At 37.3% G+C, this 21,972-nt stretch overlaps 5 protein-coding genes across 8 annotated transcripts; 2 read left to right on the forward strand and 3 right to left on the reverse strand.

Moving 5' to 3' along the window:
• Positions 1–6,423: 6,423 nt before the first annotated feature.
• BDBG_09534 (uncharacterized protein) lies at positions 6,424–7,738 on the forward strand. Its single transcript, XM_031724050.1, has one exon. It carries the CDS (start codon positions 7,165–7,167, stop codon positions 7,498–7,500), a length of 336 nt encoding a protein of 111 aa, XP_031581510.1. The 5' UTR covers positions 6,424–7,164; the 3' UTR covers positions 7,501–7,738.
• An 89-nt stretch (positions 7,739–7,827) lies between these two features.
• BDBG_09536 lies at positions 7,828–13,783 on the forward strand. 4 transcript variants are annotated; one of them, XM_031724054.1, is made up of 4 exons: positions 7,830–7,960; positions 8,037–10,107; positions 10,190–13,276; positions 13,377–13,783. In XM_031724054.1, the coding sequence occupies exon 2, from the start codon at positions 9,651–9,653 to the stop codon at positions 9,945–9,947; it is 297 nt and encodes a 98-aa protein (XP_031581514.1). In that variant the 5' UTR covers positions 7,830–7,960; positions 8,037–9,650; the 3' UTR covers positions 9,948–10,107; positions 10,190–13,276; positions 13,377–13,783. The 4 variants fall into 4 exon arrangements, with proteins under 4 accessions (XP_031581513.1, XP_031581512.1, XP_031581511.1 ...); XM_031724053.1 differs by having other exon boundaries at positions 7,828–9,042; positions 9,124–13,276; XM_031724052.1 differs by having other exon boundaries at positions 7,828–8,756; positions 8,808–13,276.
• Positions 11,394–12,755, reverse strand: BDBG_09537 (uncharacterized protein; the record flags this gene model as incomplete). The annotated part of the gene is made up of 3 exons (XM_031724055.1): positions 11,394–11,518; positions 11,964–12,157; positions 12,556–12,755. 3 exons carry the CDS (start codon positions 12,753–12,755, stop codon positions 11,403–11,405), a joined length of 510 nt encoding a protein of 169 aa, XP_031581515.1. The 3' UTR covers positions 11,394–11,402.
• A 4,002-nt stretch (positions 13,784–17,785) lies between the features above and the next one.
• On the reverse strand, positions 17,786–18,489 carry BDBG_09538 (uncharacterized protein; the record flags this gene model as incomplete). The annotated part of the gene is made up of 2 exons (XM_002620049.1): positions 17,786–17,914; positions 18,232–18,489. 2 exons carry the CDS (start codon positions 18,487–18,489, stop codon positions 17,786–17,788), a joined length of 387 nt encoding a protein of 128 aa, XP_002620095.1.
• An 857-nt stretch (positions 18,490–19,346) lies between these two features.
• On the reverse strand, positions 19,347–21,729 carry BDBG_09539 (glycerol-3-phosphate dehydrogenase; the record flags this gene model as incomplete). The annotated part of the gene is made up of 4 exons (XM_031724056.1): positions 19,347–19,429; positions 19,503–20,819; positions 20,890–21,149; positions 21,212–21,729. The coding sequence occupies 4 exons, from the start codon at positions 21,727–21,729 to the stop codon at positions 19,347–19,349; spliced, it is 2,178 nt and encodes a 725-aa protein (XP_031581516.1).
• Between the last annotated feature and the right edge of the window lie 243 nt (positions 21,730–21,972).

The following is a 21,972-nucleotide window of genomic DNA, read 5'->3' on the forward strand; positions in this document are numbered from 1 at the left end:
GAACATACTTATGAATTCATATCTGATCTTATCTGATCTGATATCATACATTGCATGAGCATCGAGTCCGGCTGGGTCTGATCATTAAAAAAACATGCAAAGTAACTATATATCTAACTCTCAAAATGAAACCATGACTTAGAAAAAATAAGAAAGTGATCTCATCTCTATCTCATTTAGTCTCATTCTTGATATAAAGTTACTATTTTTAGACATTTTAAGGTTTTTTTAGCCTATTTTTAATTTTTTAAAAAGTAACACTTTTTAATAACACTCAAATGAGATTTAAAGTCATTTAAAGCAATAAAAATAATTTAAATTGAGAAGTGAAAATCATGGTCTCATTTGAAAAATGTGACAAGAGTAGACAGTAAGTCTCACTGAAACAGTATGAGACTACTATGTAATCTTAAAACTGTGTAATAGAATCAGTCAAATTGATAATAAGACTATCAAATATTCTGATTCTGGTCTCAGACACGGTCACACGGTCAGTCTATTTCTTATTGAGTTAATTATTGAATTTTCTCATATTGATGTTGTTGATTTGCATGTATATCAGCTATCTGTTATTATTGTAATTTCAATATTACTCAGAGTCACTGCAGTACTGTGTCTATACTTGTGTTCAAGAGTTCTTTCATATTATCAGTAGACATAGCTAAAGGCATGAAACAGAAATCTATTATAGATTTAACTTTCATGTCATAAAATCTAATTGAAAAAAGACTTATAAACTGGTTTATTGATTTAAATAAGACCTCAGAATCAGGTCATGAGATCATTCAATTTGATATTGAACTGAGTGAAAAATAAATGAGTGAAAATCCTCTTCTATCTAATCAGTATAACTTTGAAAAAGCTGATTGAAAAGCAGTTAAAGAAAGTATAAAACAGCTAAAATCTGAAAAGCAGAGTAAGCTTTATTGAAATCAGAGTCAAGATATCTTAAATAAAATGCTTAAGAATAGAGTAAAGCTAATTACATCTATTCTTCTAACAAGTATTAGAGAAAATATTTCAAAGAAAAAGTCTTCTGAGTATTTCAAATCTTGATAAGATGAGAATATCACTTCTAAAAGAAAACAATTAGTCACTGCTAAGAGAGATTGAAAGAATAACTTAATATCTGATAAAGAGTTCAAAGTGATCAGAAATGAATATTTTTCAGATATTAAAAGAATTAAGACAGACTGCTGAAACAATTTCTTGAGAAAGTATAAGAAAAAGAAGTTTTTAAAGCCTTCAACTATATTAAAATAAGAAGTGTAGCAAAGCTTTCAACCTTAGAATATGAATTTCAGAATGAATTATATACAGCAAACACTTTTGAGAAAAAGTGTTAAGCTTTTATGAGAATTGTCTTTCAAAACTCATCACATTTAGAAGAGAAGAATATATTATTTCATGAATATATTGATAAAAATAACTGGGAATAATCTGAGCTTACACATGATGAACTAGAGTCAGCTGTATTCTCAAGTTCAATTAAAACTGCTGCAGAGCCTGATTCAATTAATCACTTAATTATTCAAAACACATATTTCTACTTGAAGAATGAATATTTTAAACTCTTTTTCAATCTCTTAAAAAATGATTATTATTCTGAATACTGAAGAGATACTACTGAAGTAATTCTTATACAATTTAATAGAAAAGCTTTAATCTCTAAGTTATATAAAGTAATATCTCTGTTGAACTGTTTAAGAAAAATTCTAGAAAAGATAATAGCTACTAGATTATCTTTTATAAGCTCTATTAGTAATTCTCTTCTACTTAATGAATAAATGAGAGATAGAAAATAATGTTCTATAATTAACACTGTTCTTTCAGTTATTCATAATATTTAAATAATAAAGTATAAAGATCTGATCTCAACTGCAATTTTTATTGATATAAAAGATATATTTAATTATATTTTAAAGTTTAAGATGATTCAGACTTTGAAGATGTTAAAACTGTCACTTTCTCTAATAAAATGAGTTGATTATTTTGTATCTAAAAGAATTATATAATTATTCTTTGATGAAATGAAATAAAATAAGACTGAGATCAAAATAGAAGTATTATAAAAATCTTTAATCTTATCTGTTTTATTTGTAATATACACTGCATATCTATTCAAGAATAGAGATATGAAAATAGTGAGATCTTCAAGCTATATAAATAATATTAATTTAGTCTACAGTTCAAAGATAATTAAAGAGAATTTAAAAGTAATTGAAAAAGCAGTAAAGAAAATCTTTGTTAGAGTAGATATCAATCTAATTCAATTTAATATAAATAAAACTGAGTTAATTCACTTTTTTCCCAGATTCAATGAGAAAAAACTAAGTCTAACTCTTTTAAATAAAGAGATTAAACTCAGTTTGAATGTTAAATAACTAGAACTATGATTAAACTTCAAGTTGAATTTTAAATATTATATTCAATAAAGAATTATCAAGACAGAGAGACTACTGAATAGTGTAATTAGACTATTAAATACTAAGAGAGATCTATTCTTTCAGACTATGAGATAGTTATACATAGCTTGTATCATCTCAGTAGCTGATTATAAAGTTTAAGTTTAATAAAATAATCAAGATAATTTCACTGAACTCTTTCAAAGTCTGTAAAACAGAGCTTTGAGAAGAATTCTGAAAGCATTCAAATCATCTTCTATTAAAGTAATGAAAATTAAAGCTTCAATTTCATCTTCTGCTATTCAATTTGAAAAGACCTGTATAAACTATGCTCTGAGAGTCATGAAGATGAGCTTAAATTATATAATCAGAGAAAGAGTCTCTTCTTTATTTCTATTAATCAACTCAGGAAATGAACTGAATTAAAATAGATTTCTTAATTGAAATGAGAATAATTCTTTGAAGAAAATACTCTCTCAACTGTACAGATTATATTCACTGCTTAAAAATCAATTTTCTTTATTAAATATTGAGAAAATTGATCATGAGAAGATATCTTCTTGAAGAGAAAAGCTGAAATCTCTCATAGACTTACAAATAAGTGAACTATCTAAAGAGAGAGAATGTAAACAGTATTTAAAGAAGATCTCTACAATTAATATAAAAGACTCTATTCTGATTTACTCAGATGACTTAAAAAATGAGAGTTTGAACAGATTAGATGCAGACATTGCTTATACTGAAGATAATATCAATTTCATCTTAGATTTCTGAATTTTGAGCTGTGAATCTGAAATCTTTGATGCTGAACTATTTACAATAGTAAAAGCTTTCAAACTTATTGAGATAAAATCTCATAAAAGAGAAAATAGCTTGAAAGAGATATGAATATTCTCTAATAGTCAAGCTGCTTTGAAAAGACTTAAAAATAGTCAGATTTATAATGATCAAATGAATCTTGAACTGATTTTAAATTCTGTTATAAAAATTCAAAAGAGAAGAATATTAAAACTAATAATTCATCTACACTGAGTTTCTGCTTATATGAATATTTATGACAATGAATTAACTGATTCAGCAGTAAAAAAGATTTCAGAATTAAGTAGATCTATTCAAAAAACAGTGTTCTGATCTTTTATAAAGAGAAAGATAAAAGAATCTTATTTAAATAAGTAAAATAAAAGCTGACAGAAATAAAAGAAGAGTATATATTATTCAAGATTTAAGATAAAATCTAAGTGAAAATCTTGTTTAATTAAATGTAAAAAGAAAATATTCTCATCTATAATTCAGCTGAAACTAGAACATGATTATTTTAAATTCTATATATAAAGATTTGATGATAGATTTGATTCAACACAATGCTTATTCTGCAATGCAAATGAAAATCCTAAGTATATTATAATGCATTGTGTATTATACAATAGTCTCAGAGCCTGATTGAAGAAGAAGTCTGATTTAAATCAATTAAATATCAGGTTCTTATTCTCAACTGAGACAGGAATTAAATACTTAATAGACTTTCTATCAGAAACTCAAGCAGCTATAAGAAAATGACTGAATTCAGAAATATCTGAATATGAAGAGATGGAAATTGATTAGATATAGTCTGTTAAAACAGCTATATACTATCTTTTAATAATTTTATTCTATTATAGTCTCTCTTTACTTTACTTTTTCTTTTCTGTTCTTTTCTATCTATCTATTTAATATGTCTATCTTTAAGACTATGTTCTCTTTTCTTTTGTCATAATATTATCAAATGATTTCAAAGTATCATAATGTGTGAAAATACTGCAATTTGTAAACAGTTTTTGTATTCTGAGCTGGAATTTTCTGATTTTATATATTTGAAATTGATAAATATATAATAGTTGACTTTATAAATATAGAAAAAACCCTGAGAACTAAAAGTTCTCAGGTAGATGTCATAGTCTCTGACTGCATACATCTATAATTAAAGAATAGTAATAATAATAATAATAATAGACATAGCTATATTATTCATCAGATATGTAATATCTGCAGAATCAGAAGAAGTGTATTCATATAAATATCTCATACATTTAAGATGTCAGAACTCTCAGATCTTTCACTGACAGTCTCTTTATAAGATCTTGTTACAGAGTCAGAGTAACTAATAAGTAAGCTTCTATCTATTTAATAGAAACTCAATGTCTACTTAGCTAGTCTATGATCATTTATTTTCTTATTTCTTACACATTGTTATGTGTTTAAATATCTTCTCAATAAGTAATTATTTCTAATGAGAAGATAATAAATATTTTCCAAGTATAAGAGATCTATACTAAATAGATTAGTATTAATATATAGATCTTATATAATAAATGTAGAAAATATTAGAGAAGAAAACAAGAGAAAGTATGAGAATCAGCAATCAAAGTGAATATTTATATATGTATGAAATGAAGCTTTGAAGTGAGAGAATAGAAACTTCATAAATTTCCCAGCTGAGAATCAGTACCTGAGAATTAAAGCTTTCAGCAGAAGAATCAGAGCTTTTAACAGAAATCTATGAAGTGTAATAAAATAGTCTTATATAATTAAGCACAGCCTGCTACACTATCTTTATAATAGATATAGAAGTGTAGAGACTGCAGTAGTAACAGAGTAATTAAAAAGCTTATATTAAAATATATAGTAGATTCAGAAATCTCAGATTTCTGTTAGAGTAGAGATATATATACTCTAGAAAATAATGTGTAGTTTTCTTCAGAGAGTGAGATCAGATCAGTCTCAGTACAGATATATAAGATTCTATTAATCTATTAATAGAGCTTAACTGATTCAAACTTATAATCAGATTAAGTAATTTGAATTGTAATATAATAGAACTGAAGCAGTGATTAATCAGTAATATTATATAGATAGTTATCTAGAGAAGCTGTATAAGTAGACTTAACTATCTTGCTTAAATAGTGAGCTCATGAGCTACAGAGTCATTATAAGAATATTATAGATATAGTACTTAGTATATTAAGAAGATTATATAAGAATTGTAGTCACTCTTATATATATTATTAGTAGAAGAAAATAAATCACTGACTTCTTTAATAAAAAGCCAGCATCTAGCTATTCTATATTATTAATAAGTGAATATTTCTCTTCTATTCTATAAGTAAGAATAGCTGAAGTGATACCTCAGTAGCATCTTACTATTATGAAAGAAGTAATTTGCTAATCTTGTATAGAAGTGAGATTCTTATATTTATCAATCAGATTCTTCTATATTACATCTGTGTAATATTATGAAGTGATTGAAAACTGGTTTGAACTGTCTGTAAAATAAATGAAATTATTCACAAAAAAGTAATAAACTATATAAAGTTGTAACAGAGTCTTAATATAATCAGAGATATAATAGACATCTACTATCTACTCTTATTACATTTTTAAAATAAGATTATAATTTTCACTTCTCAATTTTAAATTCATTTTATTGCTTTAAATGACTTGAATTTTATTTAAGTATTATCAAAAATTATTACTTTTTAAAAAATTAAAAATAGTTTAAAAAAAACTTTAAAATCTCTAAAAATAGTAACTTTATATCAAGAATGAAATTAAATAAAATTAAATAAAATTACTTTCTTAATTTTTTTAAGTTATAGTCTTATTTTAATATCTGATTAATAGTTACTTTGCATGTTTTTTTAATAATTAGTCTTAGCAGAATTCACATTAAGAAATGTATGAAATTAGATTAAATAAAATTAAATATTAAATTTATAATCTTATTAACCAGTCTGCTCTTGACTATATATAATTTATATAAATAGAAGTTTGTAATTATTATTTAATCTTTATATTTATCTTTTTACTGTAAATACTTCTAGTAGCTATAGCCTATCAGTATATATTATGTCAAGCTGTGAATCTCTAAATAATTACCTGTGAGCACTTATTCTTACACTTCACTTCACAAATAAGTTTAGTATTTAATATATTTAATTGGTTTTTCTAATATATATATGAGTTATATACTTCATAGAAGACTATAAATTACAACATTATAATATTGAATATCATGCTTTGGCTGGGAGAGTTACTGATATTTATTTCGTCTCAATACACATGACATTCACTCGTGATCTGCTATCTCTTTTCTCAGATTGTCAGAGACAATATCAGGAGAAACACTCATTTTCTCGCCTTGTGTTTCCTCTACCATTACCATATCATATCTGCAAGAATTTCTCTCAAGGTTTTGAAGGCTGCGAATATATTTGTCTGATACTGTTGTTGAATTTACTGGTTATGTCTATTGTCTATTATCAGAATTAGACCGCCAATGTGACTAACTTCGCAAGAATGGAATGGAGTGCCACGTACGGATTACAGACTACTGGCACGTTGGTTAAGATACTATGAAATGGTTTATCAACGATTCAAAAGGTCCAAAAGATTTCTCGACAGAGCAATGGTTTAAATGGGTGGTTTGAGAAACCATTTCTCTACCAATAAGTGTCCCCTGATTCCGCGTTTCTCGGGATTAAAGGAACTAACGAACAATACCGGTTCGGCCATTCTTGCTCTGCATATCAGGTCAAATTTAGAGCCCGGAGTCAAGGAATATTCGAGTGAGAAACGTTGAAATTTAACGAGAGGAAATAAATACAAATCTGCAAGGCATGAGAAACACCCAATCCATCCTTTCAGGGTTAACCTTGGAAGCATAGCGTCCATGGATAAATAACGCCTGGTGAGGAAATGCAGCAACGGCTATTATCCAGAAAAAATGTCCTCCTACATATCACGTCGGGATTGCCTGGCATACACTACTGATGTGCTGGCTCGATTCCCCCGTGGACTAGTCACACAAACATTGCGAGAAACGAATGCATTTTCAGCTCAACAATCAGACCTGCGCCGTGTTGTAGTTTCTCGGGGACAAGGTGAAGGCGAAGACAATGCTCCTGTCTCAATGCGTGGATCCAGGCGTGTCAAAAGGTGGCTTCCAAATATAGTGCTAAAATTTTGCTCAACCCGACCAGGGTGCAGAGCAATTCTTGTGCAACTCAGGGGCTCGGATCATTTTGGTCCGGATTTGATGCAGATTCTTTCTTTCAAATAAGTTAGAAGAAATATATTACCGCCCCAGCATTAACATTATCATCCAAACTGGAGGGTCCAGAGAATGCAACGGGAGGCTATATTGACTCTGTCAAACACCGTAGTTCATGCAGCCGCAAGCTGGTAAATCCATTTTTCCCTTCCTAAATGCCATATAGCCAGTAGAAAAAAAAGCACCATTCGCCCATTTGCTCTCAGCTGGGCAGCATGGAAACAAAGGATTCAAGCAGAGGGTAAACTAGGCGGGTGGCTGCTAGCTAACACTGCCGAAAGTTAGAGTTTGCTGCCATGCGGACATAAATACTGGTTACCAAGAAAGAACACATACCTCGGACACAACCTCCTCAAGGCAAACCGCTAGACAGTGGCACATCTGCCCGAGCATAGCAGAGCTAGTTCTTTTATTGTCCAGTTATTATCTCAACTGTGAATGCTCTGCAAGCCCGTCCGACTATGCAATTGTTGGTTCCCTTCGGCGACCCCCGCGGTTCATGCGCCTCATCGCGCAAACCAACCCGCGAACTGACCAGTCAACAGAACGTCCAACAACTACTACCTTCAAGCAAACCTTCAAAACCGTTCCTATAATAAAGCCTTGACACGATGGGCATGTTTCACGTCCTCATATTATTCACCGCGTGCACTGGTATTCCAGGCCTTTCCCATAGAATGGCTATGGCCTTTCTTGAAGTTGGTGGTGGTTGAAGCGTGTTCTCGACATCCCGTCATCCATACTTCGCCGAGCTTGTCTGCATCAGTGGTAGAGGGAATTGGCTGATTCTCTGCCCTATGTCGCCTTGCAAAATGACAGATCTTTGGCAGATGCAGAGATAGCGCGCGAATCAGCTTGGAAGTCAAATGTGTTCCTCCAAACCCGGACCCTAGTTAAATTTCGACGCGTAAAAAAGCTTGTACCTGTCTCCACTCCTTTGTCCTCCAATTTTGGAGCGCATTTTCCTCAGGCTATACCAGAATACCGTCATAAATACACCATCAGGGCGATGGTTCGGAAAAATAAAAAGCAAAGCTTTCCTCGCAAGGTTCCGCGATAATGGCAGTCTTAAGCGACGAAATAGGGGACAAAGGAGTGACCGGAACTGAGCGGACAAAAATGAACAGAACCAGATATAATGAACATTTGGAATAAGATTTCCTGCTGCCTGGGCTGCACTACAATATATATATTTATATATACCATCCTGCAAATCACTGGTGCGCCTCCTGGCGTGTCCTACTACTCTCGAATCGCCACTTAGGGTGAGATTTTCCTTGATTCAGTTTGTTGGTACGCGAGCTTACACATCGGAGAGGCTACCAACAGAGTATGCCGTCATGATTGCCAGGGCCCTTGATCTTGCATGCATCATATGTGCGGCCATGCTTGACGGGTACCAATATCGCTAATGCACAACACATGCGGGACGAGGCAGAATCGTTTCCCCAGTTGCCGCTCCGCAGCCGTATGTGAGAAGGAACCGTTGGCAGGAGACGCTCTTGCGCCTCAATTGTAGGCAGTAGACGGACCGCCCTGGACTTTTCTCGGGTGTGTATGGAGCAGCAAACTTAGCATCCACTTGTCAGTCACACTAACTACTGGACCATCGCGGACAACTGCCTGATGCAGTGGTTAAAATATATTTATAGCCCCACCCGCCATATGCCACATTCTGGGCGCGATTACAATTACCAGATCAGCTCTGCTCCCATGATCCCCTATGGGAGCTATTTAAATGTCCTAAAAGAAACCAACTTTAAAAGCGAAATATGGCGGAGAAATGGCACTAATGGACTAAAATTCCAGATGGAAAATAGGGGACCCTAAGGGGAAGCGGCTTCCAGGGATTGGTCCGCGATTGCCCAGTCGCTGATACCAAAGACAACCGCGTCTCTAGTGAGAGGGGCTCTACTTGCCCTTCTTGAGCTCCGCATTCAACGTCTTGCATGAGTTTAACGGCTTTGTGAACCCAAAGCTGAAATACTGCAAGGATCCCTTAGATGTCTGTATTGCCTTTATAGTCGCTGCAGTCAAACAACTACAGTGAGCGTTTCTGCCTCTGCTTGCATTTTCCCGTAAGGCTTAAAAGCGTGCCTATCCCCTCCCCAAGCGTTGTTGTTCATTTCTCCACCGTTCACAGTCACCCAGCGTCGACGATGACGAATAATACTTCTATTCCAGATCCAGAAACAATACGAGTGGCTCTGGAAGAAGCCAGAAATAGTGAAGACGGCCGAATCGATCCCAGAATGACGTCCATTCTCGAACTAGCTATTGGCGAAGTCTGGCGCAAAGTGCAAGCGGAGCCGGACACTTATATCTTGACCCGCGACGAATTCGCACTTTTCAACTACTTCCTCGATCGATTCCGGGGCCCAGTTGCTCAGCGCGCTGTGGAGCGGTATTGGAACAGTTGCAACGACCACCGTTCTGAGAATGACTGTCGACGTTAATATGATGCGTCACACGAAATGTTTTTCCCACTTCATTATAACATCCGCAAACAACCATCTGAATCCTGAGACACTACGCCTCCAACTCTTCTACCTACCTCGAAATTTCCGCTTACGGCCCCGCAATCACGTAGTTCAAAGCCACCCGTTTCTATCCAACGTTCGTCATACTCCCTGCGTCCGCGACTTGTTTCATGATTCTGCGGTCCCTTAGAATTTTTTTAACCGTTAAATCCGGCTAGATTTTGCTTCTTACAACATTTTTCTGTTCAGCGGCCTATTATATGCCTTTCTGAACCATTGGCTCTATGCTTGTAATTTTTATATTACGTTCTTGTTTGCGCATCTACATTCGTTGCGATAGTTTTTATTTTTTTTATTTGTATTTCTGTTGACTCCAAATCGGTTCTACTGCTTCTTTCTCAGAGATTCTTCACATTTCTTTTGATAGTCATATATCATCCCTTTATTCGCATTGCAGGTATAATCTGCAAAGAAACCCACAGGAGATCATCACCTCCTTTTCCGCACATACGCCATAAAGCTAGGGTGCCACCCATAGCTATCAGCCCGAGTGGTATAGGAGTCGACAGGTTATTTCATTTATGAATGATTTTGATTCACCGGCTACCTCCCACATGCAAGCGTACTTAAGTACCAGGCTTGAAGGTCGCGTTTTTACTACGTCACGCTTTCGAGTATTACAAATATCCCATGCTAAAGTACCTAAAGTTTTAGCTAGCTCAGTCAGCGTTGACCGGACCGATCAGTACTTTCAGTCAGTCGGGGTTTGTCCCCTTCATCAACGCTGAATCATAGCGTGCCCGTGAGCCTCGCTCGATTCGAATACTAAGCGGCTTCCACAATCATTGCCAAATCCATTGCACGAAAGAACTATCAGCTTTGGAACTATTTCGATCCAGTGCGCGAACCTGTCGAGAATATCGATTTGACTTTCTTCTACATCGTGCGAATGCATCTTTCTCTTGGTTCTGTTTGCATGCCGTGAGGTGACGGAAAATTCCTGTATCAAGGCATGCTGTGCATACAGCAGAGATACCATGCTACCAGGCCTTTTATCGATTATCGAAATGTCGTCATGAAAATGCAGATTGTCTCAACCTACAACGGACACGCTTTGGATTGTTGTTTAATTTATTACTTACTGGTTTTGCTGTTTTTCAGGGCTCCCAATTTCCTTTTAATTTATTGATTTCGGTTGCTTCTTGTCGCATTTCCAGTGAAATTTATGAGACTACGAATTTACGTCGGTTTTACTCATGCTGTTCTATTTTAAAAGCTCCGGTCACTAATGTTGGCTCCCATGAATTATGAAATTCCAGTTAGAGATCCACACCTCACCTTCCTTTGATACTTTTGGCTATACTCTATCATTGTATCTTGTTGCGTTTTACGGGTAATATGTCATGTGGATCCGTACAGAGTATACTATTGTTAAACATCCAGTGAATTTACCCCATAGTTCATTTGGAGCCCTCCTGCGCAACTCATTTTCCACATAGCCCAGAGGGTAGTTATGCAGTTGCTTTTATCCGCTTGTCGATCGTTGGCTGCCTCGTTAGTGGGAATTCCCTCCATGTCCGACGGGACACCTCATGCCCGGACGGCATATGAGCCGCAAATGAGCTCTGTACAAAGTACCCTGGGTAGTCAGCGGTTCAAGCTTGAGATGGACTAAAATATGGCCCCGTACTTTTCGCTTCTGTCACGTTCCTCTCCGGTGTTTGACTTACGAACACCGGGAACCTACATTTTTGGAGAGTCTGAAAGACTTCCGGTTACGTTGCATGAAATAACGGTTGCTGGCTTGAAATAGACGCATCAACGCATGGCGGGCTACAATCCTCTTTGAGACGTTTTGCCCGTATCTGCAGAAGGACAAGCAAGAATAAGATGGAAAAGGAGATACTCGGGGTCCGAAATATAGCAGTTTGATCCTTTGAACCTAGATTTCCACCAGATTTCCACAAATGTTCCGAACTATTTCTCGCCTACACGCCGCTACCTTCGATTCCTTGCATCTGCCGCTTAACCCTTGGTCGTCCACCAGTTTTAGCGTTTGATCCTTTGGAGCTGATAGACGGCCTGTACTCCGAACAGAAACCTTGGACATTTCCCCAGTCCACGCTCCATGACTCGCATCATATTCCTGAAACGGCTGGATGCATGTACCCGAACAGGCTTCAAGCCTTTCTGGCAATGGCAACCAGCCACCCGCTTCTTAGCTAGTTGCATGCTGCCAGAATTTCTTCCTCCGGCTTTCCGTCGCGCCATTTGCTAAACCGCCGCCACGTGCAGCATGATGGCCTAAGCAACAATCCAACATGATTACCTCAGGAAGTGGCCTCGTTTGTCGCTTTTTCCAACGTATGGCATGGACAGTTTAGCCAACATCAGCTCGTATCTTTTCTGACAGTCCCAAGCCTACTTTTTTTTGAGAGGTGATGTATCACTTTCTTTTCTCTGATTCCGTCTTGGATAAATTTGCTATGGCCTTCTAAACGACGTTAACTTACCCTTACAGCAGAAAGTTACGTTCAGTCAGGGCTTACTTCTAATTATCATCACTTACCGATATCGGGCTTACTTTTCTCGTTCATGTGCATCGTCAAGTACTGGCATATTCAACTCTCCAGATGTACAGTAACTAATATCCGCAGCCCACATAGATAGAGTGCATGGGGATTTTTGGTTTGGCGCAACTCCCGCTCCACGGAGAACAACCCCCCGCCTTTTGCTCTCGTTAGGCCCGACGGACCAAAGGCCCTGATGGCAGGGAAAAGGCATGGCGGGGGCCACTACTTGATCACTTCCCCACAATGTGGGGAAGCTTTAATTGTTGTCATCATTTAATAATACTAACTTACGCATCATTGGTAGTAAGTTACTATCTACACTAGCGCAATGCTGTTACTTTGGTCAAGAACAGTTACAAGAAAATTTCCATCATCCAACATCAGCAAGTATTGAAGCATATATACTATGGCTTCTCAAATATTCCAACTCCTGGGGCCATTATTCTGCGCAACCAGCATGCCCAGGCATCAAACTGTGAGCATGACTGTTAGCTACTCGTTTCCGAGGTTTCCTTGTGCCTTCCACGGAATCAGTTGAGCAAGATCAAGATTGCCGCCATCATCTCAGCGCCTTACGGGGACTAACTCCAGGTCTGTTACCATATTGGGCATGATGTTGCTTCATATAAAAATTGAGCTGTGAGAGAACCTGGTGACATCCTCAACAGCGTGCTGGCAGCAGGCTATTTCATAAATTGCTAGTTCATTTCAATGATGGCCTTATCTTGCCAGGTGTGTGATTCCAACTTGTTGTAGCAGGCATTGTCTCATCAAAGAATGCTGCATCAGACTTGTAGTTGTCCATGGTTCTGACACTTTACCTTCATCATAGAATACTCTCACAAGCCCTTGAAGGCCTTGGTGTTGGCTTTCAATCTAGTCAAACATTGCTCATAGAGCATGTCTGATTCAGTTTTTGAATTGTGTCACAATAAGAGCTCTGAGTTGATTCTCTGAACTGACAATCAGACCCAGCAAAGTTATTGACTCACTTGAAAGAGAGGTATTGTCAAGCAGCTGATGATAGTGATTCATAATATACTGCAGAGTAAACTCTGGTCAGGCATTTAGAGAGTGATATATCTTCTCAGCTGTAGGTGGTATTTGTTGTATTTGAACCAGGATTGAGCGGGGCATTGATGTGCACACCTAGAGAACTGTTCTGCAACAAGCAGTGAGAGTAACTGAGTTGATCATCTGGAAAAAAACAGTCAACTAAAGACATTTCTTGAAGCTCTAGATGAGAATTGCATGTGTCAATGCATTGATAAAGTGTTCAGCTGCAGTTTGCCTCTGTTGGCAAAGACAGTGAGTGTACTTATATGCAAGAAAGGCATAACAAGGATTCATTGTCCGCTGCTACAGATGAAATATGTCTAAGATTTCTCCAGTATCTATTTGTTGAGGCTTCTTCGCTGTCATTATTGAAAACAGGTGAGTAATGTCTCTAGATTCAAGTATAGTCAATGATGGTGATAGAAGCCCATTCCCCGGTCAGGCAACTGAAATCACAGCAGGCAACAAAGCATGGATGAAGCGACGCAGGCGCGAATGAAATCGCAAGGAAATGTTGGTGGGAAAAGTCCACACGAGTTCAGGAATTTGAACCTTGAAATGTGTTATGAAAGCGGTGAGCATCTATCTTGATAGATGTTGTCTAAGAGAGCTGATCAAGAGCCGGCAAATAGCATCATGATCATCTCAGACAATTCATGAACGTGAAGCTACTGTCTATCAACAACTTCAGACACATGACGTGACTGAAAAGGTCTATATGCCTTGATTCTATAGAAGCATTGAAAACCTTGAACCTATTTAGAAATGACACAGAGCTCTCAAGTGTGATATTTGAATTATTTCTACATCTACTTTTACATCTAAATCTGAGACCGGTTGCTTCTGTATAGATGAAGAATGATGAATTCTCTTTTTTTCTGCATAGTTCTCAAACAGTTGAATAATGAGAAAGCTCAGCTGAGAAACCAGTTTGCTTTCATAATATAAAGATAGTATTCAGCCAGGCTGAGAGGCTATTTTTTCTGTTAAAAAGCAAGCAGTCATTAAATGAAAAGACTAATGAAGAGAAAGAGTTTCTAGGTTAAAATATGTAATCTGCTATAAAAGCTTGACTATGCTGAAGAGTTAATATTTATTTAATTATATAACTGAGCAAGAGAAATTATGAAATATTAAACATAATTATTTAATAAGATAATGAGCTTAACTGTCTCACTTTTATAACTATTGTTATGTAAATATGAGAGTCACATGACTCACATCTAAGTCTCTCAAATCAGTGATGTATAATATCAATAAAATGTGATGAAATTAAAGAGCAGAAATGAAAGATTGATAATATGAGAAAAAAATCTTTATTAAAAGCTAGTTTTTTATAAGTAATATTCTTCTCTTTTACTTGTTCTTATTCAAAGAATAGTGAGCATTTATAGTGAAAAAATCTGAAAAGAGCTTGTGTGTGACATGAAATAAATAAAAAATATACTAGAATTTAATATTCATTTTCTGCTGTTTATTTTTAAAAACTATACTGTAATAGTTTCTTTTACTTCATAACTTGAAAATGAAACAATAATAGAGTACTATTTATTATTATTATTATTATTCTTCAATTATAGATGTATACAGTCAGAGACTATAATATCTACCTGAGAACTTTTAGTTCTCAGAGTTTTTCCTATATCTGTAAAGTTAACTATTATACATTCATCAATTTCAGATATGCAAAATCAGAAAATTCCAGCTCAGAATACAAAAACTGTTTACAAATTGCAGTATTTTAACATCTTCTGATACTTTGAAATCATTTGACAATATCATGACAAAAGAAAAGAGAACACAGTCTTAAAGATAGACACATTAAATAGATAGATAGAAAGAAATTGAAAGAGAAAGATAAAGTAAAGAGAGACTGTAACAAAACAAATTATTAAAAGATAGTATATAGCTGTTTTAACAGACTATATCTGATTGATTTTCTCCTCTTCATATTCAGATATTTCTGAATTTACTCATTTTCTTATAACTGCTTGAGTTTCTGATAGAAAGTCTATTAAGTATTTAATTCCTGTCTCAGTTGAGAATAAGAATCTCATATTTAATTGATTTAGATTATACTTCTCTTTCAATCTGACTCTGAAACTATTGTATAATGCACAGTGTATTATAATATACTCAGAATTCTCATTTGCATTGCAGAATGAGCATTTTATTGAATTAAATCTATCATCAAATCTTTGCATATAAGATTTGAAATAGCCATATTCTAGTTTCAGCTGTATTATAGATAAGAATATTTTCTTTTTACATTTAATTGAACAAGATTTTCACTTGGGTTTTGTTTCAAATCTTGAATAATGTATACTCTTCTTTTATTTCTGCCAGCTTTCATTTCACTTATCTAAACAAGATTCTTTTATTTTTCTTCTTATAAAAGACTAGGACATAATTTTTTGAATAGATCTGCTTAATTCTGAACCCTTTTTTGCAGCTGAATCAGCCAATTCATTGCCATGAATATTCATATGAGCAGGAACTCAGTGCAGATGAATTATCAGTTTTGATGTTCTTCTCTTTTAAATTTTCAAAACAGAGTTTAAGATCAGTTCAAGATTCATTTAATCATTATGAATCTGACTATTTCTAAGTCTTTTTAAAGCAGCTTGACTATCAGAGAATATTCATGCCTCTTTCAAGCTATTTCCTCTTTTATGAGATTTTATTTCAATGAGTTTGAAAGCTTTCACATAGAGTACTATTTATTACAGTTATATATTAATATTTTTATTTATTTCTTAACTTATCATCTATAATCACTTTTATTCATTTAAGTTATCAGTTAATTATTCACAATTTACTCACATTTGTTACAGTGTGTATTAAAGTTAACACTATAATTTCAGAAACATCTTAAGAAACTTGAATAATACTACTCTAAAACTAAAGCTTTGATAACATATTAATCAGTATCACAGAGACATGTAGACAGATAATATATCAGACATCATAGAAATCATTTAATAATTAAAAGAAAAAGAATTTGAAAATGAGTTAATAAGTTAGAAAGAATATTACTTCTTTATAAATTTTAAAAAAAGTTATCTCAGTCTTAACTATATTATTAATATCTAGATATCAGCTCATGAATAAATGTCAAAGAGTATGACTCTTACTTTTCTGAGAATAAAGCTTGAGAGTCTCAATTGAGAGATTGTTCACATAAGCTTGAAGCAATGAATGCTGTGTCTAAACCACTGAAAACAGAGGGTTGAAATGATAGTGAGTAACTCTCTCTCTCTCTCTTCTTCTTCTTCTTCATCTTCATTGTTACTTCACTGAGCCTTCTGCTGTTCCCCCTGACTCACTCACTCTTGAATGTAAGTATAGTGCTCTCTGTTGGCTTCGGTGTTTCTCCAGCGCGGGTTTGCTGTTGCGCCTTCTGAAATGTTGGTTGAATTACCTATCCCACGCTGATACTGTTGTTCCCTGAAGTAATGCCTGAGTGTAAATCTTTTTTTTTTTGATACTATTTATTATCCAACCCTCTGAATGCCGCCTGAAGATGCGCTCATAATTCATATGTTCACTCATTACTGCCTCTAAACATCACAGCCATAACTGTGTGAACAAACCAGGCCTTTTTAACTGGCTGCAAAGAAGCTGTGGGATCATGTTCTCATTCAGTCTTTACTGATCAATACACAAGGCCCGCTCTTTTTGATGTCATCCTCTATGTAATGCAGGCTCCCTTGAGTATTGTGATTAGCTCCGGTTATCAGCACTTGGGTGTCACTCTTCTCTTGAGACTTGAATACTCTGTACTTCTATAACATTGTAAAAGAGTATAATAGCTGATTCATACTTTTGACAGTTGCAGTGTATTCTGGAATCAATTGAGTATTTAAATCATCAACTGCAGCTTGTAGAGCTACTTTGTGATCCATGGTATGATGGTTGTAGAAAGGGTTAGAAGGGGGGAAAATAGAGGGGAAAATAGGGAGAAATAAATATGCGAGTGTTCGGTGGGGACGAGCGTTCGGTGGTGGATCACGTTAGTGTAGATATGCTGAGTGGGGAGTGCTTGTAAATGATGGAAAGGTAGCAGTAGCAGTAGCATTAGCAGTTGTAGTTATAGTCGTTGGAAGTTACGGACATGGCGGGTAAAAAAGACCAGAATGCCCAATTTGGAGACGTATGGACAGCACCAGGACAACTTTAGGAGCATTAACTACCTCGTTCACGAAGCGAAACCCATTCCCGGTTTGCCGAGCGGGTATTTACCCGCTTGCAGTTCCCAATAGCCATATCGGCAAAAGTGAGGAGCATGCGGATAAATGCGTCTATGGCAATGCTCTATAGGAACTATAGGAATCTCAGTTATGCCAAGAATGATATTTCTCGAGGTCACGGTTTCATTTCGTTAAGGCATCCATCCGCCTCTCCATTGTGCCACGCTTGTTGGTTTTCACTTCTGAAAAAGGGTAGGGATAAATATCATTTCAACATTCCGCTTTTTGCTGGATCCTGGTGCATTCTCTTTTTGCCATCGGCTTCATCAAGTACATTGCAAAGCTCCTTGCCTGCCGGCCGTTCAAAACACTGGCCTGAAAATAAGCAGGAGTATCTGATAAACCCCCTCCTCAACCTCAAAGGGAATCTGAAACCCTCACCACTGATGCTGCTGGCAATAGCTGTTTTCTAGACCAGAATTGCGGCATGTTCCTATCATTCAGCTCTTCGTTCAACCCCAGTTTCACATCTAGATCTGTGACGTCGTTGAAATGGTTGAGTAAAGGCGGCCCCGCCAGTTTCCGAGTGCTATCTTCAACGCACAAAGCGGAAGCATCAGAACAGATATCCTTAAGCAGCGAGAGGAGTTCCTTCTTGTTGTTATGGCTATCTCCGTGTGTGAGAAGCCTTTGGAGCATGGGGAACTAGCGCTTGGACACGATGGTACCACTTGCTGTGGGATGTTGAGTATTTCCTCCGGCAGTAAAACGATCAGAATGCTGGAAAGTGGTTATTGAATTGGACAATTGAAGTCAATGGTTGGCAGATGTGACTTGGGTGGAGGGATCGCTTCAATGGCACGGTAGGTGTTGTATGCCCATTGGGAAGTTATGAAATCATGCTTGGAATCTTGATATTCAGAAACACTAGAAGCGAGTACCTTCAGATACTCTAAAAATGATGTATTGGCTTGGGAGTTTGCTCACATCAACTTGGCAATTTCATACATGAATGAAGTTGAAGTTCAGGAAGATAAAGCCTTCCTTGCATAGCAGTGGTTTGAGTGGGACGGAAATTGCCTGGCTAATCCCTCTCTTTGCCTACCGCGGAATTGCAGTCAATTGGTTCCACGAAATGGTACCTATCTGGTAATGATGGTAATTTTATGGAGCTTGCGTGCTGGTAAACAAGGTGCATCAAGCTCGCCGCTCTAGACATCAACATCCAATTCCTTTTTGAGCAGAGGGTACGATATGCAATGAAAGAAGTATAATTTCGATCTCCTAAAAACAGCAGAAGACCACATGAGGGACTGATTATTTGTCCCTGTCTAAAGCGAGTACAAATCCGTATGCCCGCATTCCATAATGACCACTATTTCAGCCAAATTGATGGGACAAGTGGTCGACCATTAGGGGATATGGGTGTTGAGGATATGGAGCTCCTATAAAAGAATTCCTTAAGCAAAAGTTTTCGCTGTCAACTAGTAGTATACACAAGGGACAGGCGGGTTTTAGGGAAGAAAGCGGGATATATCACCAAAGGGGGGTCAAGGTCATGTTTGTGAAGAGGAACTGAGCCGTTTCTCATCTGTGTGACCAGTTCCTAAGTCCGAGCTGTAAAAATTCTCAGGTCCCTCTATGGACAATAGTTAGTAAATGAAACTAGAAAACAAACGGGGGATTTTAACAATCGGCACGTCGTGAATTACCATGTCTTGTGTATAGTCTCCGTTCTACCTCATCGAACTTCGCTTTACCACTTTCAACGTCCTCACGTTTGACACCGAGGCGAGAACTCGGGAGTCCCATCGACAATAAAAACTTCACCGTGTCATTCCATTCAACATTTTTCCGCTTAGAATCCCATTTTAGCTCCTCCGCCATTATGTCAATGATGGTTGGGAGAGCCTCGAGGGCGGCTTGCGCATTCAAGAACGCTAGCCTGGTTCTCCGTGCCAAAACATCGACTGCTGTTTGCGCAAATTCAACGCGCGTGGCATAGCGTACCTCCCCGTCAATAAACGGGTAGAGAGGAGAAATGCGGACTCCACGGACTGGGAACCGAGTTTTTGTGGGAGACGACATAGCAGCTACATCCCATGCACGATCTCCGTAAGACTGCGCAAGATGTTGAGCAACATCTGTTGCAATTCCGAAGTGTTGGATCAGGTTAATGAACAGGGTTTTCGAATAGCCATGGGCGCCAACTAGACGGACTTGATGGGTCTGGCAAGACCCGTCCAAAACAGCACCATCATCGAAAAGTCCCGTTCCGCTGATGTCAGGAACTTGTTTATTAGGGCGCGGTTGTAAATCGAACTCTTTGATGGCTTCGTCAACAGCTTCCTCGCTCATTTGCCGATAAGTTGTCCATTTTCCACCAGCGCAGGTTAAAAGACCGGATTTAGATACTGTAATGAGGTGATTGCGGACCAGAGATTCCGTGTTTTTAGCTGCAGGATCTCGTACAAGAGGCCGAATCCCAGCCCAAGCTGCAAGGACATCCCCTCGCCTCACGTTGATGTCCGGCGCGAGATATCCGCGAATTTCAGTTAGGATCCAGTTTATATCCTCCTCAGATGGTATAGGCTGAGCAGTAATGGTAGTGGGGCTATCTGTTGTTCCTGCAATTGTATTTCCTTGCCACGGAAGGAAGAAAATGACACGTCCGTCCGAAGAGGCAGGGTCAATCAGTCCCATCTTTGCAGGGCTATAGTAACCGGGAAGAACAACATGTACCCCAGAGCTTGGTGCAACTATTTCGCTGACGCTTTCATCATCCATCTTCCTGATAGAATCCGTAAAAGGTCCTGTAGCATTTATAATCCCTTTGGCCTTAATAGTAATTTCCTCTACCTCTTTGCCATTTCTTCCTGGAACCAGATCCCTGACGCGGGCTCCATTGAGTCTTCCTGACTCGTCCTTGGTCAAACCGGTAACTTCCATATGATTTACAACCGTAGAACCATATAAAGAAGCTGTCAATGCCAAAGATACGTTCATTCGAGAGTCGTTATGGGCACCATCTTTCGTAATGATTAGCTTTTGCAGAAGTAGAATACGCTAGATTTTGGAGTTGGGACAGCCAAGTCTTACCATAGTATACAAGAGCACCAAAAAGATTATCCTTCTTCAACATTGGAAAGGCGTCTAGGGCCTTGCTCTTTGTGAGGAAATATGAACTCTCAATCCCCTCGGATCCAGCAAGGAAATCATAAAATTTAGTACCTGCCCAGAAATAAGGCAGTTGCCACCACTTTTGCACGGGAACCATAATTGGGAGCCACATCGAAAGGTGTGGTGCGGTGTGGAGGAAGTACTTGCGTTCCCGAAGCGCTTCTTTAACGAGTGCATATCTAAATACAAGATCTGTAAGCAGGAGTTCCCCACATGACAATGCAGGCGCTGCGTGACATACTGGCTATAGTCTAATTCCCAAACAGCCTTTTCCAGGTAGCGTACACCCCCGTGCACCAACTTTGTGCTCTTGCTACTTGTGCCAGCGCTGAAATCGTCGCGCTCAACTAGAGCTACTTTCAAACCGCGTGATGCGGCATCGAGAGCTATGCCAGAACCAGTTGCGCCGCCACCAATTACAAGCAGATCATATGGCGCATCGGTATCAGGCCGTGCCGGACTTTCGAGGGTGGATGCATCCTTTCCTAGCCTTCCGCTCCCGGATAGCAAGCTCGTCGTCTTTGCCAGTGAACTTCGTTTTAGGTCCTGTATGTGCTCGTCACGAGTTTTGACATGAGGAAAGCTTGGGGGAACTAGCTTTCCTCCACGGCTATATGATGGGGCCGGAACGGAGGCCGGATCCGATCCAGGTATATTGCGTGGGCGATACGCTAGATATAAGATGCCTCCTCCTCCTGTCGCAGCAGCAATTGTATACAAAAACGGTTTAAGAAAGCGGCTCAAAGGTCGACTAGGCATTCTCTAGTGAGATGGGTCCTAGAGTTACTGATGGAACAGGGCAAAATGAGAAGATCTATATGCACGGCAGAGAAATATGGCGCCGAGCTAAAGATTGGAGAGTTAGCAACCTACATCCTATGCGCAGCCAAGAGACCGAAAGATGACCTACTCCGCCCACCTAAGTGATATACAGAAATCGTCAAGTCAATGGAAGCTTGCAAGGACCTAGTGGACGGTAAAAGAGAACTTGTCTAAAGATCG

This window comes from Blastomyces gilchristii (assembly GCF_000003855.2).
Source record: "Blastomyces gilchristii SLH14081 genomic scaffold supercont1.56, whole genome shotgun sequence".
NCBI classification, from domain to species: Eukaryota; Fungi; Ascomycota; class Eurotiomycetes; order Onygenales; family Ajellomycetaceae; genus Blastomyces; species Blastomyces gilchristii.